At 42.5% G+C, this 22,500-nt stretch overlaps 1 protein-coding gene across 25 annotated transcripts in view; it reads right to left on the reverse strand.

Annotated features, from left to right (window-relative positions):
* Nucleotides 1-22,500, reverse strand: part of LOC121531048 (neurexin-1a-like) — a 99,393-nt gene that overhangs the window by 14,732 nt on the left and 62,161 nt on the right. For 9 of the 25 annotated variants that reach the window (XM_041837585.2, XM_041837081.2, XM_041837166.2 and 6 more), the window contains 8 exons: nucleotides 20,078-20,309; nucleotides 19,690-19,880; nucleotides 19,407-19,580; nucleotides 17,936-18,055; nucleotides 17,661-17,842; nucleotides 15,331-15,502; nucleotides 14,304-14,393; nucleotides 12,915-13,219 (listed from right to left, as the gene is read on the reverse strand). In XM_041837585.2, the coding sequence (XP_041693519.1) occupies nucleotides 12,915-13,219; nucleotides 14,304-14,393; nucleotides 15,331-15,502; nucleotides 17,661-17,842; nucleotides 17,936-18,055; nucleotides 19,407-19,580; nucleotides 19,690-19,880; nucleotides 20,078-20,309 (1,466 nt within the window). Of the gene's footprint in view, nucleotides 1-12,914; nucleotides 13,220-14,303; nucleotides 14,394-15,330; nucleotides 15,503-17,660; nucleotides 17,843-17,935; nucleotides 18,056-19,388; nucleotides 19,581-19,689; nucleotides 19,881-20,077; nucleotides 20,310-22,500 lie in introns of all 25 variants that reach the window. The other 16 variants (XM_041837662.2, XM_041837499.2, XM_041837415.2 and 13 more) reach the window with 3 other exon arrangements.

Here is a 22,500-nt window from a genome sequence, read left to right on the forward strand (position 1 = left end):
AGACAGAGAGAGAGAGACCTGAAACACTGACACTCACCACTAGACAGAGAGAGAGAGACCTGAAACACTGACACTCACCACTAGACAGAGAGAGAGAGAGAGAGAGAGAGAGAGAGAGAGAGAGAGAGAGAGAGAGAGAGAGAGAGAGAGAGAGAGAGAGAGAGAGAGATACATGAAACACTGACACTCACCACTAGACAGAGAGAGAGAGAGAGAGATAGAGACCTGAAACACTGACACTCACCACTAGACAGAGAGAGAGATACCTGAAACACTGACACTCACCACTAGACAGAGAGAGAGAGATGGAAGACGAGAAAGAGATGGAGGAAAGAGAGAGTAATGGAGGGAGGGAGGACAGGATAAGGACAGTCATCAGAAAAGGAGGAGGGAGACAAAGTGTTGCAGCTGAAGTTAACATCATGCTAATCATAGTCATGAGATAGACTCAAACATCAACTTTACAGCTGAGAAATGTTTGTGTGTGCATAAGCGTGTGTGTGTGTGTATGAGCGTGTGTGTGTGTATGAGCATGTGTGTGTGTGTGTGTGTGTGTGCATGTGTTAAAAACACACTTAGAGTCAGTGATGAATTAAAATGGAAGTGTGATGCATTGCAGTAGTCATAACTAACCTTGGTATGGAGACAGGAGAGAACAGGTCTAGAAGCCAAACTATAATATCCCTAAAACCCAACATAGAACAGGACTAGAATCCACAAAAACCTCACAAATAATCTATGAAAAACATTTAGCCTAACATGCATCCCAAGATAACAGAAATGCAGCAGTATACAAGTCTGGTACAAAGCACTATACAAGCTAACATCAAATGAATTACTACATCAGCCAGGTACTTCTTGCAACAATGTGATGGATTTCACTTGAGCTAATTAGCCAATCAAAAATCCCGGGAGAAAAGTAAACATAACGCTGTCTGCTGAAAGGGTGCCGAAGACCCCAATCGCCTGAACGTGATTGGTCAAGAGAGTCAAGAGCAGCTGTGAGCAGATGTGTTTCTTTAGATCAATGCAATACCTGTTACTCTACTCTAATCTCTCTGCACCTTAGAGGCTTGCTAGAGACATGGAACACTGGTCACTTTAATAATGGAACACTGGCCACTTTAATAATGGAACACTGGTCACTTTAATAATGGAACACTGGCCACTTTAATAATGGAACACTGGCCACTTTAATAATGGAACACTGGCCACTTTAATAATGGAACACTGGCCACTTTAATAATGCTTACATACTGTTTTACTCATTTCATATGTATATACTGTATTGTATTCAAGGCTATCCTATTTAACTATTGCTGTACATATACTATTCTTCAGACATACTTCATACTCTATCCATATACTGTCCATAATGTATATACAGTGGGGGAAAAAAGTATTTAGTCAGCCACCAATTGTGCAAGTTCTCCCACTTAAAAAGATGAGAGAGGCCTGTAATTTTCATCATAGGTACACGTCAACTATGACAGACAAATTGAGAATACTTTTTCCAGAAAATCACATTGTAGGATTTTTAATGAATTTATTTGCAAATGATGGTGGAAAATAAGTATTTGGTCACCTACAAACAAGCAAGATTTCTGGCTCTCACAGACCTGTAACTTCTTCTTTAAGAGGCTCCTCTGTCCTCCACTCGTTACCTGTATTAATGGCACCTGTTTGAACTTGTTATCAGTATAAAATACACCTGTCCACAACCTCAAACAGTCACACTCCAAACTCCACTATGGCCAAGACTAAAGAGCTGTCAAAGGACACCAGAAACAAAATTGTAGACCTGCACCAGGCTGGGAAGACTGAATCTGCAATAGGTAAGCAGCTTGGTTTGAATAAATCAACTGTGGGAGCAATTATTAGGAAATGGAAGACATACAAGACCACTGATAATCTCCCTCAATCAGGGGCTCCACGCAAGATCTCACCCCGTGGGGTCAAAATGATCACAAGAACGGTGAGCAAAAATCCCAGAACCACACGGGGGGACCTAGTGAATGACCTGCAGAGAGCTGGGACCAAAGTAACAAAGCCTACCATCAGTAACACACTACGCCGCCAGGGACTCAAATCCTGCAGTGCCAGACGTGTCCCCCTGCTTAAGCCAGTACATGTCCAGGCCCGTCTGAAGTTTGCTAGAGTGCATTTGGATGATCCAGAAGAGCATTGGGGAGAATGTCATATGGTCAGATGAAACCAAAATATAACTTTTTGGTAAAAACTCAACTCGTTGTGTTTGGAGGACAAAGAATGCTGAGTTGCATCCAAAGAACACCATACCTACTGTGAAGAATGGGGGTCGAAACATCATGCTTTGGGGGCTGTTTTTCTGCAAAGGGACCAGGACGACTGATCCGTGTAAAGGATAGAATGAATGGGGCCATGTATCGTGAGATTTTGAGTCAAAACCTCCTTCCATCAGCAAGGGCATTGAAGATGAAACGTGGCTGGGTCTTTCAGCATGACAATGATCCCAAACACACCGCCCGGGCAACGAAGGAGTGGCTTCGTAAGAACCATTTCAAGGTCCTGGAGTGGCCTAGCCAGTCTCCAGATCTCAACCCCATAGAAAATCTTTGGAGGGAGTTGAAAGTCCGTGTTGCCCAGCGACAGCCCCAAAACATCACTGCTCTAGAGGAGATCTGCATGGAGGAATGGGCCAAAAATACCAGCAACAGTGTGTGAAAACCTTGTGAAGACTTACAGAAAACGTTTGACCTGTGTCATTGCCAACAAAGGGTATATAACAAAGTATTGAGAAACTTTTTTTTATTGACCAACTACTTATTTTCCACCATATTTTGCAAATAAATTCATAAAAATCATACAATGTGATTTTCTGGGGAAAAAAAATCTCATTTTGTCTGTCATAGTTGACGTGTACCTATGATGAAAATTACAGGCCTCTCTCATCTTTTTAAGTGGGAGAACTTGCGCAATTGGTGGCTGACTAAATACTTTTTTTCCCCACTGTACATCCAATCACATATACATATATATATATATATTTCGGACTTTGACATTGCTCTTCCTAATATTTTTATATTTCTTAATTCCATTTGTTTACTTTTTAAATTGATGTGCATTGTTGTGAATTGTTAGATATTACTGCACTGTTGGAGCTAGAAACACAAGCATTTCGCTACACCCGCAATAACATTTGCGAAATATGTGTATGCGACCAATAACAAAGATACTCCTTTGACAGCCTTTCATTACCATTAGAATCCAAGTTGATTCAACATTTTCCATCTAATCGAAAGGGAACTGTCTCCGCAGCTGACCTCTACTCACATGCCAATCAAACTACAGACCTGTCAATCAAACCACAGCCCTTTAAGTTGTCAATTAAAAGTGAGCCAATTAAAAGTCTGTTCCACACTCGCACTCCTGAACAATGCATGCCAACCTCTTCCTATAGCCTCATCTCCTCTTTATCTCTCTGTCTCTCCATCTCTCCTCTACAGCCTTATCTCTCCCTCTCTTTGTCTGGCAGTGATGCATGCTGCCTTCCAGCACAGACAGATAAAGAAAGGGGAGAGAGAGACAGATAAAGGGGAGAGAGAGAGACAGATAAAGGGGGGAGAGAGAGACAGATAAAGGAGAGAGAGAGACAGATAAAGGAGAGAGAGAGACAGATAAAGGGGAGAGAGAGACAGATAAAGGGGAGAGAGAGACAGATAAAGGGGAGAGAGAGACAGATAAAGGAGAGAGAGAGACAGATAAATGGGAGAGAGACAGATAAAGGAGAGAGAGACAGGTAAAGGGGAGAGAGAGACAGATAAAGGAGAGAGACAGATAAAGGGGAGAGAGAGACGGGTAAAGGGGAGAGAGAGAGACAGGTAAAGGGGAGAGAGAGACAGATAAAGGGGAGAGAGAGAAAAGAAAAGGGAACGATAGAGAGATGAAGAGATAAAGAGTTGAAGGAGAAGATGTGATCATGCTGAAGGAGTAAAATCAGTACCTGATCAGCTGAACAATGCCAGCGAGCGTCCATGCCTGCCTGCTTCACACATCACACACACACACACACGGTTTACACACACTGCTGTAACACTGTCTTCAGAAACACACACACACTCTGTTAGCAGCAGCTCTGTCAGCGCGGAGAAAACAAGGAGATGCACTGATACACTAACTACCTATCACTGCTGACAGAGAGAGAGAAGAGAGAGAGAAGAGAGAGACGAGAGAGAGAGAAGAGAGAGAGAGGAGAGAGAGGAGAGAGAGAGAAAGAAGAGAGAGAAAGGAGAGAGAGAGAGAAGAGAAAGAAAGGAGAGAGAGAGAGAGAAGAGAGAGAGAGTTAGAGAGAGAAAGGAGAGAGAGAGAAGCGAGAGAGAGTTAGAGAGAGAGAGCGAGAAGAGAGAGAGAGGGAAGAGAGAGAGAGGATAGGGGAGAGAGAGAGAGAGAGAGTGAGACCTGAAACACTTACACTCACCACTAGACAGAGAGAGAGAGAGAGAGAGAGAGAGAGAGAGAGAGAGAGAGAGAGAGAGAGAGAGAGAGAGAGAGAGAGAGAGAGAGAAGAGAGAGAGAGAGAAGAGAGAGAGAGAAGAGAGAGAGAGAGAAGAGAGAGAAAGGAGAGAGAGAAAGGAGAGAGAGAGAAGCGAGAGAGAGTTAGAGAGAGAGAGCGAGAAGAGAGAGCGAGAGAGAGAGAGAAGATAGAGAGAGGATAGGGGAGAGAGAGAGAGAGAGAGAGGAGAGAGAGAGAGGGAAGAGAGAGAGAGTGAGACCTGAAACACTGACACTCACCACTAGACAGAGAGAGAGAGAGAGAGAGAGAGAGAGAGAGAGAGAGAGAGAGAGAGAGAGAGAGAGAGAGAGAGAGAGAGAGAGAGAGAGAGAGAGAGAGAGAGAGAGAGAGAGAGAGAGAGAGGGAGGGAGGGAGGGAGGAATGGAGTGATGGAGGTAGGGAGAGAAAAAGAAAGAGCTACAGTGGGGAAAAAAAGTATTTAGTCAGCCACCAATTGTGCAAGTTCTCCCACTTAAAAAGATGAGAGAGGCCTGTAATTTTCATCATAGGTACACGTCAACTATGACAGACAAAATGAGAAAAAATAATCCAGAAAATCACATTGTAGGATTTGTAATGAATTTATTTGCAAATTATGGTGGAAAATAAGTATTTGGTCAATAACAAAAGTTTCTCAATACTTTGTTATATACCCTTTGTTGGCAATGACACAGATCAAACATTTTCTGTAAGTCTTCACAAGGTTTTCACACACTGTTGCTGGTATTTTGGCCCATTCCTCCATGCAGATCTCCTCTAGAGCAGTGATGTTTTGGGGCTGTCGCTGGGCAACACGGACTTTCAACTCCCTCCAAAGATTTTCTATGGGGTTGAGATCTGGAGACTGGCAAGGCCACTCCAGGACCTTGAAATGCTTCTCACGAAGCCACTCCTTCGTTGCCCGGGCGGTGTGTTTGGGATCATTGTCATGCTGAAAGACCCAGCCACGTTTCATCTTCAATGCCCTTGCTGATGGAAGGAGGTTTACACTCAAAATCTCACGATACATGGCCCCATTCATTCTTTCCTTTACACGGATCAGTCGTCCTGGTCCCTTTGCAGAAAAACAGCCCCAAAGCATGATGTTTCCACCCCCATGCTTCACAGTAGGTATGGTGTTCTTTGGATGCAACTCAGCATTCTTTGTCCTCCAAACACGACGAGTTGAGTTTTTACCAAAAAAGTTCTAATTTGGGTTCATCTGACCATATGACATTCTCCCAATCCTCTTCTGGATCATCCAAATGCACTCTAGCAAACTTCAGACGGGCCTAGACATGTACTGGCTTAAGCAGGGGGACACGTCTGGCACTGCAGGATTTGAGTCCCTGGCGGCGTAGTGTGTTACTGATGGTAGGCTTTGTTCCTTTGGTCCCAGCTCTCTGCAGGTCATTCACTAGGTCCCCCTGTGTGGTTCTGGGATTTTTACTCACCGTTCTTGTGATCATTTTGACCACACGGGGTGAGATCTTGCGTGGAGCCCCAGATCGAGGGAGATTATCAGTGGTCTTGTATGTCTTCCATTTCCTAATAATTGCTCCCACAGTTGATTTCTTCAAACCAAGCTGCTTACCTATTGCAGATTCAGTCTTCCCAGCCTGGTGCAGGTCTACAATTTTGTTTCTGGTGTCCTTTGACAGCTCTTTGGTCTTGGCCATAGTAGAGTTTGGAGTGTGACTGTTTGAGGTTGTGGACAGGTGTCTTTTATACTGATAACAAGTTCAAACAGGTGCCATTAATACAGGTAACGAGTGGAGGACAGAGGAGCCTCTTAAAGAAGAAGTTACAGGTATGTGAGAGCCAGAAATCTTGCTTGTTTGTAGGTGACCAAATACTTATTTTCCACCATCATTTGCAAATAAAATCATAAAAAATCCTACAATGTGATTTTCTGGAGAAAAAAATTCTCCATTTGTCTGTCATAGATGACGTGTACCTATGATGAAAATTACAGGCCTCTCTCATCTTTTTAAGTGGGAGAACTTGCACAATTGGTGGCTGACTAAATACTTTTTTCCCCCACTGTATGTTGGGAGAGAGATGGAAGACGTGAAAGAGATGGAGGAAAGAGAGAGCAATGGAGGGAGGGAGGACAGGATAAGGACAGTCATCAGAAAAGGAGGAGGGAGACAAAGTGTTGCAGCTGAAGTTAACATCATGCTAATCATATTCATGAGATAGACTCAAACATAAACTTTACAGCTGAGAAATGTTTGTGTGTGCATAAGCGTGTGTGTGTGTGTGTGAGCGTGTGTGTGTGTGTGTGAGCGTGTGTGTGTGTGTGTGTGCATGTGTTAAAAACACACTTAGAGTCAGTGATGAATTAAAATGGAAGTGTGATGCATTGCAGTAGTCATAACTAACCTTGGTATGGAGACAGGAGAGAACAGCAGAACCAGATATATAGAACAGGTCTAGAAGCCAAACTATAATATCCCTAAAACCCAACATAGAACAGGACTAGAATCCACAAAAACCTCACAAATAATCTATGAAAAACATTTAGCCTAACATGCATCCCAAGATAACAGAAATGCAGCAGTATACAAGTCTGGTACAAAGCACTATACAAGCTAACATCAAATGAATTACTACATCAGCCAGGTACTTCTTGCAACGATGTGATGGATTTCACTTGAGCTAATTAGCCAATCAAAAATCCCGGGAGAAAAGTAAACATAACGCTGTCTGCTGAAAGGGTGCCGAAGACCCCAATCGCCTGAACGTGATTGGTCAAGAGAGTCAAGAGCAGCTGTGAGCAGATGTGTTTCTTTAGATCAATGCAATACCTGTTACTCTAATCTTCCATCTCTCTGCACCTTAGAGGCTTGCTAGAGACATGGAACACTGGTCACTTTAATAATGGAACACTGGCCACTTTAATAATGGAACACTGGCCACTTTAATAATGGAACACTGGTCACTTTAATAATGGAACACTGGCCACTTTAATAATGGAACACTGGCCACTTTAATAATGGAACACTGGTCACTTTAATAATGGAACACTGGCCACTTTAATAATGGAACACTGGTCACTTTAATAATGGAACACTGGCCACTTTAATAATGGAACACTGGCCACTTTAATAATGGAACACTGGTCACTTTAATAATGGAACACTGGTCACTTTAATAATGGAACACTGGCCACTTTAATAATGGAACACTGGCCACTTTAATAATGGAACACTGGTCACTTTAATAATGGAACACTGGCCCCTTTAATAATGGAACACTGGCCACTTTAATAATGGAACACTGGCCACTTTAATAATGGAACACTGGTCACTTTAATAATGGAACACTGGCCACTTTAATAATGGAACACTGGCCACTTTAATAATGGAACACTGGCCACTTTAATAATGGAACACTGGCCACTTTAATAATGGAACACTGGCCACTTTAATAATGGAACACTGGTCACTTTAATAATGGAACACTGGTCACTTTAATAATGGAACAGTGGTCACTTTAATAATGGAACACTGGCCACTTTAATAATGGAACACTGGCCACTTTAATAATGGAACACTGGCCACTTTAATAATGGAACACTGGCCACTTTAATAATGCTTACATACTGTTTTACTCATTTCATATGTATATACTGTATTGTAGTCAAGGCCATCCTATTTAACTATTGCTATACATATACTATTCTTCAGATATACTTCATATTATATCCATATACTGTCCATAATGTATATACATCCAATCACACACACATATATATATATATATATATATATATATATATATATATATATATATATATACACACTCCGGACTCTGACATTGCTCTTCCTAATATTTCTATATTTCTTAATTCCAATCTTTTACTTTTTAAATTGATGTGCATTGTTGTGAATTGTTAGATATTACTGCACTGTTGGAGCTAGAAACACAAGCATTTCGCTACACCCGCAATAACATTTGCGAAATATGTGTATGCGACCAATAACAAAGATACTCCTTTGACAGCCTTTCATTACCATTAGAATCCAAGTTTATTCAACATTTTCCATCTAATCGAAAGGGAACTGTCTCCGCAGCTGACCTCTACTCACATGCCAATCAAACTACAGACCTGTCAATCAAACCACAGCCCTTTAAGTTGTCAATTAAAAGTGAGCCAATTAAAAGTATATTCCACACTTGAACTCCTGAACAATGCATGCCAACCTCTTCCTATAGCCTCATCTCCTCTTTATCTCTCTGTCTCTCCGTCTCTCCTCTACAGCCTTTTCTCTCCCTCTCTTTGTCTGGCAGTGATGCATGCTGCCTTCCAGCACAGACAGATAAAGAAAGGGGAGAGAGAGACAGATAAAGGGGAGAGAGAGACAGATAAAGGGGAGAGAGAGACAGATAAAGAAAGGGGAGAGAGAGAAAAGAAAAGGGAACGATGAAGAGATGAAGAGTTGAAGGAGAAGATGTGATCATGCTGAAGGAGTAAAATCAGTACCTGATCAGCTGAACAATGCCAGTGAGCGTCCATGCCTGCCTGCCTCACACATCACACACACACACACGGTTTACACACACTGCTCTAACACTGTCTTCAGAAACACACACACACTCTGTTAGCAGCAGCTCTATCAGCGCGGAGAAAACGAGGAGATGCACTGATACGCTAACTACCTATCGCTGCTGACAGAGAGAGAGAAGAGAGAGAGAGAAGAGCGAGAGAGGAGAGAGAGAGAGAGAGGAGAGAGAGAGAAAGAAGAGAGAGAAAGGAGAGAGAGAGAGAAGAGAAAGGAGAGAGAGAGAAGCGAGAGAGTTAAAGGAGAGTTAGAGAAGAGAGAGAGAAGAGAGGAGAGGAGAGAGAGAAGAGAGAAAGGAGAGAGAGAAGAGAGAGAAAGGAGAGAGAAGAGAGAAGAGAGAGAGAGGAGAGGGAGAGAAGAGAGGAGAGAGAGAGAGGAGAGAGAAAGAAGCGAGAAAGGAGAGAGAAGAGAGAAGAGAGAGAGAGGAGAGGGAGAGAAGAGAGGAGAGAGAGAGGAGAGAGAGAAAGGAGAGAGAGAGAAGAGAAAGGAGAGAGAGAAAAGCGAGAGAGTTAGAGGAGAGTTAGAGAAGAGAGAGAGAGGAGAGGGAGAGAGAGAGAGAGGAGAGAGAGAGTGAGACAGAGAGAGAGAGAGAGACAGACAGAGAGAGACAGAGAGAGAGAGATAGAGAGAGACAGAGACAGAGACAGAGACCGAGAGAGAGAGCGAGAGAGAGAGATAGAGAGAGAGGGGGGGGGTCTGAGGTTGCTACAGTTGGTTCTACCTATAAAACACATGGAGCACACACACAAAAACACACGCACGCACACACACACACACACACAAACATCAAAACTAAATTGAGCAGAGTGAGACCGAGTGGACACTTCAGCATTATTAATAATTCAGACTCATAGGAGGGAATCTCACTAAACTCAGAGCTGCAGGAAGAAACACACACACACACTGCACCATATCAAGCATACATATGACCTAATTCATATCTTGGGATACCACCGACTGCACACACACACACACACACACACGTTTGAGGAGTAAAGAGCAACACTGTCAGTGAATCTCAAACCACCACCTCGCCCCTACCAACTCGCTCGGAGGGCTCTCCGTTGTCACGTGTTGCTGAGGGTGTTGCTCAGGCTGACTTCCAGAGTGGGGAGGGGATCAATAAACCCATCAATTTCGGGACACACTAGTTACTTGAATGATGCAATTCATCTTCCACTTTTAAATAATAAAACGAGCATGAAATTCTAATTAAGAAATCCCCCCCTGTTGTTTTACAAGACATAAAACTCAGTAACAGTTTAACATTTAATTTAGGAGGTATTTACATGTGTCAAGTCTCGGAATCCGACATAAACAAATGCACGTGACATATAATTAAGCACGCCTCTCCATTCTTTCGTAGGAAATTGCGCAAACGGGATAGCACTTCACTCTGAAGCCTGCTGGCTTGGCCCGAAGTGGCTATCTGAGGGTCTAATTAGCCCCTACAACATGGATAATTTTCACTCCCTCAGCATTCGGACACTTGTGCATATGGCGGAGGCACACGTGAACGCGCAAATGGAGGGGCGAGGGGCGAGGGGAGTGATTTGGGATTCAGCCTGTGTCTCACTCCGTCACTTAAACCCTCCATCCATCCAGCCATCCATCCATCCATCCACCCAATACATCTAGATCTATTATTGATGCCTGAGGCTCACAGCTCTGCATTCCATTATTTATGTCTGAGACAGCTGGCAGCCTATACTCAGAGGAACTATACACTATGGAGCACAACAGAAAGAAAGAGAGAGAGAGAGAACGAGAGAGAGAGAAAGAGAGAGAGAGAAAGAGAGAGAGAAAGAGAAAGTGAGACAGAGAGAAAGTGAGAGCGGGAGAGAGAGAGCGAGAGAGAGGGTTCACTATCTCCATGGCAACTCGCATCATTGGATTAATTTTTTTCAGAGCGCGGCAGACCATTTCATAACCCAGAATCCATCTCCACACAGAGAGCCTGTTCATCATCATAACCTCCTGACTGGTCATAGCAGGTCATAACCTTCATAGCAGCTCATAGCAGATTATAGCAGGTTAACACAGCTCATTGCAGCACAAATTTGAATCCAAATCATGTGACTCAAGACCCATTAACTTTTTCCACATTTTGTTGTGTTACAGACTGAATTTAAAATTGATTAAATTTAGATTTTGTGTCACTGATCTACACACAATACCCCATAATGTCAAAGTGGAATCTTGTTTGTAGAACATTTTAGAAATTAATAAAAAATTTAAAGCTGAAATGTCTTGAGTCAATCAGTATATTCAACCCCTTTGTTATGGCAAGCCTAAATAAGTTCAGGAGTAAGAATGTGCTTAACAAATCGCATAATAAGTTGCATGGACTCATTCCGTGTTCAATAATAGTGGTTAACAGGATTTTTGAAAAACGATGTATCCTACACATACAAATAATCTGTAAGGTCCCTCAATCGAGTACTGAATTTCAAGCACAGATTCAAGTACAAAGACCAATGCCTCGTAAAGAAGGACCCCTATTGGTAAAAAAAAAGCAGACACTGAATATCCCTTTGAGCATGGTGAAGTTATTCATTACACTTTGGATGGTGTATCAATACACCCAGTCACTACAAAGATACAGGTGTCCTTCCTAACTCAGTTGCCGGAGAGGAATAAACTGCTCATGGATTTCACCAGGCCAATGGTGACTTCAAAACAGTTACAGAGTTTAATGGTTGTGATATGAGAAAACTGATGATGGATCAACAACATTGTAGTTACTCCACAATACTAACCTAATTGACAGAGGGGAAAGACGGAAGGTTGTACAGAATAAAACTATTCCAAAACGTGCATCCTGTTTGCAACAAGGCACTTAAGTAATACTGCAAAAAATGTGACAAAAAATGTCCTGAATACAAAGTGTTATGTTTGGGGCAAATCCAACACATCACTGAGTACCACTCTTCATATTTTCAAGCATGGTGGTGGCTGCATTATGTTATGGGCATGCTTGTCATCGGCAAGGACTAGGAAGCTTTTTAGAATAAAAAGAAACAGAATACAGCTATCAGCACAGGCAAAATCCTAGAAGAAAACCTGGTTCAGTCTGCTTTCCAACAGACACTGGGAGAAGAATTAAACTTTCAGCAGGCCAATAACCTAAAACACAAGGCCAAATCTACACTAGAGTTGCTTACCAAGACGACATTGAATGTTCCTGAGTGGCCTAGTTACAGTTTTGACTTAAAATCGGCTTGAAAATCTATGGCAAGACTTGAAAATGGCTCTCTATTAATGATCATCAATCAACTTGACAGAGCTTGAAGAATTCTTAAAAGAATAATTGGCAAATATTGTACAATCCAGGTGTGCAAAGCTCTTAGAGACTTACCAAAAAAGACTCATAGCTGTAATCGCCACCAAAGGTGCTTCTACAAAGTATTGACTCAGGGGTGTCAATACTTATGTAAATGAGATATTTCTGTATTTCATTTTCAATTTGCAAATATTTATAAAAACAGGTTTTCACTTTGTCATTCTGGGTTATTTTGTGTAGATGGGTGAGATTGAAAAACTATTTAATCCATTTTGAATTCAGGCTGTAACACAACAACATGTGGAATAAGTCAAGGGGTATGAATACTTTCTGAAGGCACTGTATAAAGTATCTATATGTGTGAGATTACGAATAGCTTAGTTAGCCTGTTTATGCCTTAGATAGCATCATAGTTCGTTTCCTACCTGCTGCATAGTTCTTCCTCCCTGCTTCCTACCTGCTGCGTAGTTCTTCCTCCTTGTTTCCTACCTGCTGCATAGTTCCTCCTCCTTGTTTCCTACCTGCTGCATAGTTCCTCCTCCTTGCTTCCTACCTGCTGCGTAGTTCCTCCTCCTTGCTTCCTATTTGCTGCGGTTGTCGTGGTGATGTCGCCGGCGGGGTCTAATCGGTTGCCCCCGGCGGCAGCGCTGGATTGGGGCGTGATGGAGGAGGAGGGCATGTCCCCAACCAATCGTGTGCTGCCCTCCAGGCGGATGTGGGCGTGTCCCTCGGCGGCCATGTTGAGTATCTTCAGTCCATTGTAGTAGAGACCAGACATCTGACCCTGGAACTGACCCTCTTTCTCTCCTCCTCCAACCGTCACCGTCGTCTGGCTGTTGAAGATGGTCAGCTGGCGGCCTGGACACACACAGACGCATACATAGGCGTCGTTGGTGTGATGATAATACACACGTTAAGCATGATGTTAACGTGTTGTAAGCGTGTTGTTAAGCGTGTTGTAAGTGTGTTGTAAGCGTGTTGTGAGCGTGTTGTGAGCGTGTTGTAAGCGTGTTGTAAGCATTTTGTTTGTGTGTTGTACGCGTGTTGTTAGCATGTTGTAAGCATGTTGGTGTATTGTAAGCATGTTGTTAGCATGTCGTAAGCATGTTGTAAGCCTGTTGTTAGCATGTTAAAAGGATGACGTGGGACATGAGGAAACTAAGACGTACTGTGGAATGTGAGGCTGGAGGGAGAGAGGAGGAGAAGAAGAGGAAGAGGAGGATGAAGAGAGAAGAGATGAGATAGCTGAGAGATGGTTGCTGTGGAGACGAATCATGAGAGAGTCATCATGTTGATCAGACATATTGATTGATTATCCTCAGATATGGTTATTACAGCCTTAAGAAGCCCAATGAAGGAAACATGAAGACATATGAAGCTCTATGAAGCATGCACAGGTCATAGCTCTGTCTCTGGTCACAGTTAAAGGGACTTCAGGCATTTAAAGGTGCTCTGCTGAAGGTTAAGAGGTCAATTTGAAACAAAACAGTGCATTTAACATCTCTCAAGTCTTACATGTAATATCTGATTATGAACTTTACTTTGGCTATTCAGATTATAATGTTCAAAATTGATATATGCTTAAGTGAACCCCTTTAAATGTTTACAATTGGAGAAACAATATTATGAAAAATCTTAAACAAGTACATTTTATCTGTATTAGTTTCACATTTATTCAGATGAATCTTCCCATTGTCCCTTTAACCTGGTATTATTACCTCTCTCTTTATCTACAGTTTACAGTAAATTACTGTATTATAGAACAGAACAGTTACACTACAGTTTACACAGTCTGACAATATTATACTCTAACAGTTACTATAACGTTTAAACTTAGTTATGGATTTATAATTTTAGATGTTAGTGGATGGTCACTGTTTCAACTTGCTTCAGGTTGACTTTTAAGTTGAAAGTTTAAAGTAATTTTAATGTATGTTTTTACCTTTGTCGAGTAGCCAATCGTCAACTATTCGACCGAGCCGATAGGGGATTCTCTGTCTAGCGATGGCCAGGCGCTCGTTATCAATGTTGCCTTTAATTTAAAGATGAAAACACAGTAATTACACCTGGCACAGGAGCTGGACAACAAAATAAATAGCCATGAAGAGAAAGTCAAAGTCCTGACCAAGGTCCTGTCGGTCCGAACATTGTTGCTGTGTCATTAACTTCAATAAGAGTTACATTCATGAGCAGCAGCCAGCAAGCGGACATTGACTTTCTGTTCATGGGCTTTGATTTAACGATACATTTAAACAGTTACTTAACATCTGACAGACAGGAAACATCTGACTGGGTTTAGAGAGTTTGATAAAACAACAGAATAATAATGATAATCACTGTTAAAGCTAACAGATCAACCCTCATACACCTCTGTCTAGTGTTTAGCCTTTTAGCTAAAAGCTAAATACTCAATATAAAAACAATAACATAACATTTTTAAAAACCCAATGCTAAAAGAAATACAATCAGTTTTTCCCTTAGTTTTTCCCCCCAGTCTAGTTAATACATTGACATTTTTATTGTGTTGCTGTTTGGCCAAATGCCCCAACGGCTATTATTTTCTTTTTTAAATAAAACACAACTGCTATCTGTATTAAATGTTTACATGGTTAATTTACGTGACACACTATTTAACATGGCAACATAAATGACCAGTGATGTCAGTACAGACTCCCTGGAGTCAAGGCAACAGGGGAAGTGTAACTACATATTTCTTTTTTTATGTTTAAACAGGAAAATAACATCGTAAAATACACATTTGATCTTCAGCAAGTTATAACACAAGTCGTAATAGTAATGTAGTATGATGTAGTAATACCATAAGTAACAGCAACATTACAACATCTTTATATTAATACTGATAGAAACAGTTACGATGTATAGTCACTTCCTTTAATTCAGGAAGAGAAGCGAAGCCCTGTTGTGTGATTGGCTGTAACAGGCAGGTGTAGGCTGTGGTCGGTCCCTACCTGAGGGGTAGCGCTCTATGATTGGCAGGTCGTCCAACTGCAGGGTTGCGTTGCCTCCGCTGCGGGTAAACCGAACTATGTGGTACTTCCCATCATTAACGAATTTAGCAGTCTCTTCAATGTTGATGTCATCTGTCCCCACGTTAAACACTACCCGAATATTTCCTTTATCCTGGGGAGAGAGAAATGGAGAGCCAGAGAGAGAGCGAGATATAGTGTGAGAGAGAGAGAGAGAGATGACAGTTAGTTAGTTATAAGTTAGTTATAGTTTCATTTTCCATGTTTAGCCTATTATATTTACTATATTTCTACTATTGACTGTTAACATTTTATTGTTGTTTTTATTATTATTATTTGTTGTATTATTATTTACTACCATTTTATATGATTATTCTTTATTATTTTCTTACAATGTACAGTGGGGAAAAAAAGTATTTAGTCAGCCACCAATTGTGCAAGTTCTCCCACTTAAAAAGATGAGAGCGGCCTGTAATTTTCATCATAGGTACACGTCAACTATGACAGACAAAATGAGCATTTTTTTCCCCAGAAAATCACATTGTAGGATTTGTAATGAATTTATTTGCAAATTATGGTGGAAAATAAGTATTTGGTCAATAACAAAAGTTTCTCAATACTTTGTTATATACCCTTTGTTGGCAATGACACAGGTCAAACGTTTTCTGTAAGTCTTCACAAGCTTTTCACACACTGTTGCTGGTATTTTGGCCCATTCCTCCATGCAGATCTCCTCTAGAGCAGTGATGTTTTGGGGCTGTCGCTGGGCAACACGGACTTTCAACTCCCTCCAAAGATTTTCTATGGGGTTGAGATCTGGAGACTGGCTAGGCCACTCCAGGACCTTGAAATGCTTCTCACGAAGCCACTCCTTCGTTGCCCGGGCGGTGTGTTTGGGATCATTGTCATGCTGAAAGACCCAGCCACGTTTCATCTTCAATGCCCTTGCTGATGGAAGGAGGTTTTCACTCAAAATCTCACGATACATGGCCCCATTCATTCATTCCTTTACACGGATCAGTCGTCCTGGTCCCTTTGCAGAAAAACAGCCCCAAAGCATGATGTTTCCACCCCCATGCTTCACAGTAGGTATGGTGTTCTTTGGATGCAACTCAGCATTCTTTGTCCTCCAAACACGACGAGTTGAGTTTTTACCAAAAAGTTATATTTTGGTTTCATCTGACCATATGACATTCTCCCAATCCTCTTCTGGATCATCCAAACGCACTCTAGCAAACTTCAGACGGGCCTGGACATGTACTGGCTTAAGTAGGGGGACACGTCTGGCACTGCAGTATTTGAGTCCCTGGCGGCGTAGTGTGTTACTGATGGTAGGCTTTGTTACTTTGGTCCCAGCTCTCTGCTGGTCATTCACTAGGTCCCCCCGTGTGGTTCTGGGATTTTTGCTCACCGTTCTTGTGATCATTTTGACCCCACGGGGTGAGATCTTGCGTGGAGCCCCAGATCGAGGGAGATTATCAGTGGTTTTGTATGTCTTCCATTTCCTAATAATTGCTCCCACAGTTGATTTCTTCAAACCAAGCTGCTTACCTATTGCAGATTCAGTCTTCCCAGCCTGGTGCAGGTCTACAATTTTGTTTCTGGTGTCCTTTGACAGCTCTTTGGTCTTGGCCATAGTGGAGTTTGGAGTGTGACTGTTTGAGGTTGTGGACAGGTGTATTTTATACTGACAACAAGTTCAAACATGTGCCATTAATACAGGTAACGAGTGGAGGACAGAGGAGCCTCTTAAAGAAGAAGTTACAGGTCTGTGAGAGCCAGAAATCTTGCTTGTTTGTAGGTGACCAAATACTTGTTTTCCACCATAATTTGCAAATAAATTCATTAAAAATCCTACAATGTGATTTTCTGGAATTTTTTTCTCTCAATTTGTCTGTCATAGTTGACGTGTACCTATGACGAAAATTACAGGCCTCTCTCATCTTTGTAAGTGGGAGAACTTGCATAATTGGTGGCTGACTAAATACTTTTTTCCCCCACTGTATATTGTATACATTGTTGCTTTGGCAATATGGACACAATGTTTTTCATGCCAATAAAGCAGCTTGAATTTGAATTTGAATTGGAGAGAGAGAGAGAGAGAGAGAGAGAGAGAGAGAGCGACAGAGAGCGAGAGAGAGAGAGAAAGAGAGAGACAGAGAGCGAGAGAGAGACAGAGACAGAGACAGAGAGAGAGAGAGAGAGGATAAGAAGAGATAAAGGGTTGTAGCTGGTAGTGTATCAGAGTGCTGAGATGAGGAGGACAGAGTGCAGTTCCACAGTGATTCTGTAGAGGCCAGTGTTGTCCTTACTATCTGTAGCTGTAGATAGTCCCCCAGTCCCGAGGCACTGTCGACCCGTAGCAGCGTAGCGCGTTTCTGCTGTGTGCTGAAGCCCAGCGCCAGCCGGTCAGCCCGTGTACTGGGGCGCTCGTTAGGAGGCCAGGTGTACACGATCACACCCCCGTCACGACCAAAGATATAAGTGGTCCCCGCTGTGGACAACAGATACATGACTTGTTGTAAAATGGGCTGAAACAGGAAGTAGGAAAAAGGAAATAGGACATAGGAAATAAGAAGTGACTCGCCGTCATTGCAGAGTGGTCCTCCGAATGATGTCATACTGCAATCACAGCTAAATCCCTCCCACTGCTGTAAACACACGCCCTGATTGGAGCAGGAGTCTTCTTGACAGGTAGTACTGGGACCTGGAAAGAGAAAGAGACAAATCCTTTAGCTTTGAAACAAGGAAAGCTAATGTCAACCAGAGGCTGCTGAAAGTAACAAAATAATCAGAATAAGCCCTTAAAAACTCTGATCGACAACAGCCCAGACAAAAAACATATTCATTCACATTTTAAGTGAACCCATTCCTTCAAGAGTTGATCTTCATTGAAAATGAAAAGCACTTTTGGATTGTTGAATTGGTATTACAATTCACTTCACATCCAGTAGCTGTCTGTCCATGAGGTTGGCCAGCCCTAGGTTAGATACAGGGAGGGAGGGATTAAACAGAAGGGGGTGGGGTTAGAATCATGCTTCCAAGTGACGGAGGTGAAGAGGGTGTGGTCTAACTTAAACAGGAATGGTGTCACTGAGGGGATGAGGTCATTACGGTGGCCTGGACAGGTCACGTCAGAACATACCACACACAAACACGTACCTGCAAGTGTAACCGAGGTGGCTCGCATGATGAGTAACCTTGCCTGAGACCTGAACCCATGCGTTAGCTCCCTGAGCTACTGCCTTGACTTTAGCTCAGTGGGCTAACACAGTCTTGTGGTGCGCAGGAGACTCAGGTTTGAACCCAGTCGATCACAAGAACACACACAGACACGTACACAGAGCGATCTACCTTGCAAGGCAGCTTTCAATAATGCTACTTTCGTCAGCAAAAAATAAAAATAAAACAACAACAAGCTAATTGTGTTAGATGGTTAGTAAAGAGAGAGAGAGAAAGAGAGAGAGAGAGAGAGCGAAAGAGAGAGAGAGACAGAGAGAGAGAGAGAGAGAGAGAGAGAGAGAGAGAGAGAGAGAGAGAGAGAGAGAGAGAGAGAGATAGAGCGAAAGAGAGAGAGAGATAGAGCGAGAGAGAGAGAGAGAGAGAGAGAGAGAGAGAGAGAGAGAGAGAGAGAGAGAGAGAGAGAGAGAGAGAGAGAGAGAGAGAGAAAGGGGAGACAGAGAGGAGACAGATGAGAGAGAAAGAGAGAGAGAGAGAGAGAGAGAGAGAGAGAGAGAGAGAGTGAGAGAGAGAGAGAGAGGAGAGAGAGAGCGAGAGAGAGAGAGAGAGAGAGGAGAGAGAGAGGAGAGAGAGAGAGGAGACAGAGGATAAAGAGAAGAGAAAGCATGTGGGATAATCTCCAACATAATTAAAACATCAATTTAAATAATACAAATAAAATTAGCTGTTAGCTGGAGCAAGAGCTAGAATAATTAAAAAAATAAGCTATGATATGCAATGGTAAGGGGGAGGTCCTGGTATGTGTGTATTTTTTCTATACTTTTTTTGTGTAGGTGCTCATGGTGTGTGTGTGTGTATACCTGTGTGTGTGTGTGTACCTTCACAGCCCCTCTCCACCTGTCCGGTCGTAGCTAGAGCATCGACCAGCAGGTCGGGTAATCGGCCGTTGAGGTCGACGGTTGCTAGGCAACCCTGAAAGCCTTCGCGGGAGTGGACGAGCTTGGGAAGGTCACGGTACATCTCTTTAGCCACGCCCCCTACGTACAGGTCACCTATAGGAACACAGCACAGCTTGAGTGGCAACTCCACGCTCCATACCTGGCTCTCTCGTAGCTGACAGTACTGCCCTCACTGCTATAAGGGACAAGGGCTGAGTGTTACCTTTGAGATCGAGGTTCTTGGCTCCCATAGTGGTCTGTGTAGTGACCTTGGTATCTATCTTAACAGTGTGCAGGTTGTTGGTGTCTCTGGATATGAGAACGTTGTGCCAGTTGTTGTCATTAAGAGGAGAGTTGGAGTTCCCTTTGATCAGGTGAGCCCCGTTCCCCAGGTCTGACACATAGTGGAGGTAGCTGGGGACGGAAGGAGGGAGGGTTGGAGGGAGATTAGGATTAGAGTATTATAATATGAACTGCATATCCATGAGTAGCTAGCAGATAGACTAGTCCTTTCACCAAATGATATCATCTCCTCTGTTGTTCAGTAGCAGTAGTGTATAGACAGACAATATAGTGTCAATAGGATGTAATTTGAATGTTGAGGGAATTACCCTTTGACCAGCTCCACCACTATAAAGTCGTTTCCATCTCCTCTGTTGTAGAGTATGAGTCCGTCAGGTGAGGTGGTTTTGAACTGGAGGAACAGGTGCATGGAGTAGTATGCCTGGAGTGTGGGCAGGGTCACGTAGCTCGACCGTGACCTGAACGTAACCGGGTCCGCCACGATGCTCTTATAGCCAATGACAGCGTTCAGCTCGCAATAGTCGATGTCACCGTTCTTACCTAGGATCGAGATGACGAAAGATGAGGTGTGTGTAATTGTGTAAGGTGCAGTGTTGGGATTAGTTACTTGAAACACTAATGTATTACATATTACTTGTTACATTTAACAAAAGTAATACGCTACTTTACAATATCACATTGTGTGGAAAGTAACGCACTACTTTACAATATCACATTGTGAGGAAAGTAACGCGCTACTTTACAATATCACATTGTGAGGAAAGTAACGCGCTACTTTACAATATCACATTGTGTGGAAAGTAACGCGCTACTTTATAATATCACATTGTGAGGAAAGTAACGCGCTACTTTACAATATTACATTGTGTGGAAAGTAACGCGCTACTTTACAATATCACATTGTGTGGAAAGTAACGCGCTACTTTACAATATCACATTGTGTGGAAAGTAACGCGCTACTTTACAATATCACATTGTGTGGAAAGTAACGCGCTACTTTACAATATCACATTGTGTGGAAAGTAACGCGCTACTTTACAATATCACATTGTGAGGAAAGTAACGCGGCTACTTTACAATATCACATTGTGTGGAAAGTAACGCGCTACTTTACAATATCACATTGTGTGGAAAGTAACGCGCTACTTTACAATATCACATTGTGTGGAAAGTAACGCATTATATTACAATAGTAAATTGTGTGGAAAGCGACGCGTTATATTACAATAGTAAATTGTGTGGAAAGCGACAGGTTATATTACAATAGTAAATTGTGTGGAAAGCGACACGTTATATTACAATTGTAAAATAGAATAATAAAATAAAATGTTATTGGTCGCGTAAACATATTTTGCAGATGTTATCGCAGGTGCAGTGAAATGCTTATGTTTCTAGCTCCAACAGTGCAGTAATACCTAACAATACAAAACAATACACACAAATCCAAACAATTAAAATGAAGAAATATCAGAATGGGCAATGTCAGATTTGACGAGCGACTCAGGTTTGATCAGTAGTTTCTCCTTTCATCTGGTGCGTTGTTTTGCTAGTCTACAAGTGCTGCGATGTGGTCCTCTGTAGCTCAATTGGTAGAGCACGGCGCTTGTAACGCCAGGGTAGTGGGTTCGATCCCCGGGACCACCCATACGTAAAAATGTATGCGCACATGACTGTAAGTCACTTTTGATAAAAGCGTCTGCTAAATGGCATATTAAATATTAAATATCATATGGGCTGCTTAATTAGCCATATATACTGTAAGTCAAATATCTGTACAGATATCTTTTCATTCAGAATCTTTCTCTCCAGCCGCCAGTTCTGGTTATAGACCGCACTTACAGGGACCCATAGAGATGTATAGAGGGCACACTTGCCACTAGACGGGACAAGCCCTCTATGGGCTTTGCTATCACAAGAAGCGTTCAATGGCAAAGATCAGAGGTGCGCATTCTATACATCTCAATAAAATCACATTTTATTGGTCACATATCCATATTTAGCAGCTGTTATTAGGGGTGTAGCAAAATGCTTGTGTTCCTAGCTCCAACAGTACAGTAGTATCTAACAATTCACAACAATACACACAAATCTAAAAGTAAAAGAATGGAATTAAGAAATATGTAAATATTAGGATGAGCAATGTCGGAGAGGCATTGACTAAAATAGAGTAGAATGCAGTATATACATATGAAATGAGTAAAGCAGTATGTAAACATTATTAAAGTGACCAGTGATTCCATGTCTATGTATATAGGGTAGCAGCCTCTAAGGTGCAGGGTTGAGTAACCGGGTGGTAGCCGGCTAGTGATGGCTATTTAACAGTCTTATGGCCTTGAGATAGAAGCTGTTTTTCAGTCTCTCGGTCCCAGCTTTGATGCACCTGTACCGACCTCGCCTTCTGGATGGTAGTGGGGTGGACAGGCCGTGGCTCAGGTGGTTGATGTCATTGATGATCTTTTTGGCCTTCCTGTGACATCGGGTGCTGTAGGTATCCTGGAGGGCAGGCAGTGTGCCCCAGGTGATACGTTGGGCAGACCACACCACCCTCTGGAGAGCCCTGCGGTTGCGGGCGGTGCAGTTGCCGTACCAGGCGGTGATACAGCCCGACAGGATGCTCTCAATGGTGCATCTGTAAAGGTTTGTGAGGGTCTTAGGGGACAAGCCAAATTTCTTCAGCCTCCTGAGGTTGAAGAGGCGCTGTTGCGCCTTCTTCACCACACTGTCTGTGTGG

This window comes from Coregonus clupeaformis, chromosome 1 (assembly GCF_020615455.1).
Source record: "Coregonus clupeaformis isolate EN_2021a chromosome 1, ASM2061545v1, whole genome shotgun sequence".
Lineage (NCBI taxonomy): Eukaryota > Metazoa > Chordata > Actinopteri > Salmoniformes > Salmonidae > Coregonus > Coregonus clupeaformis.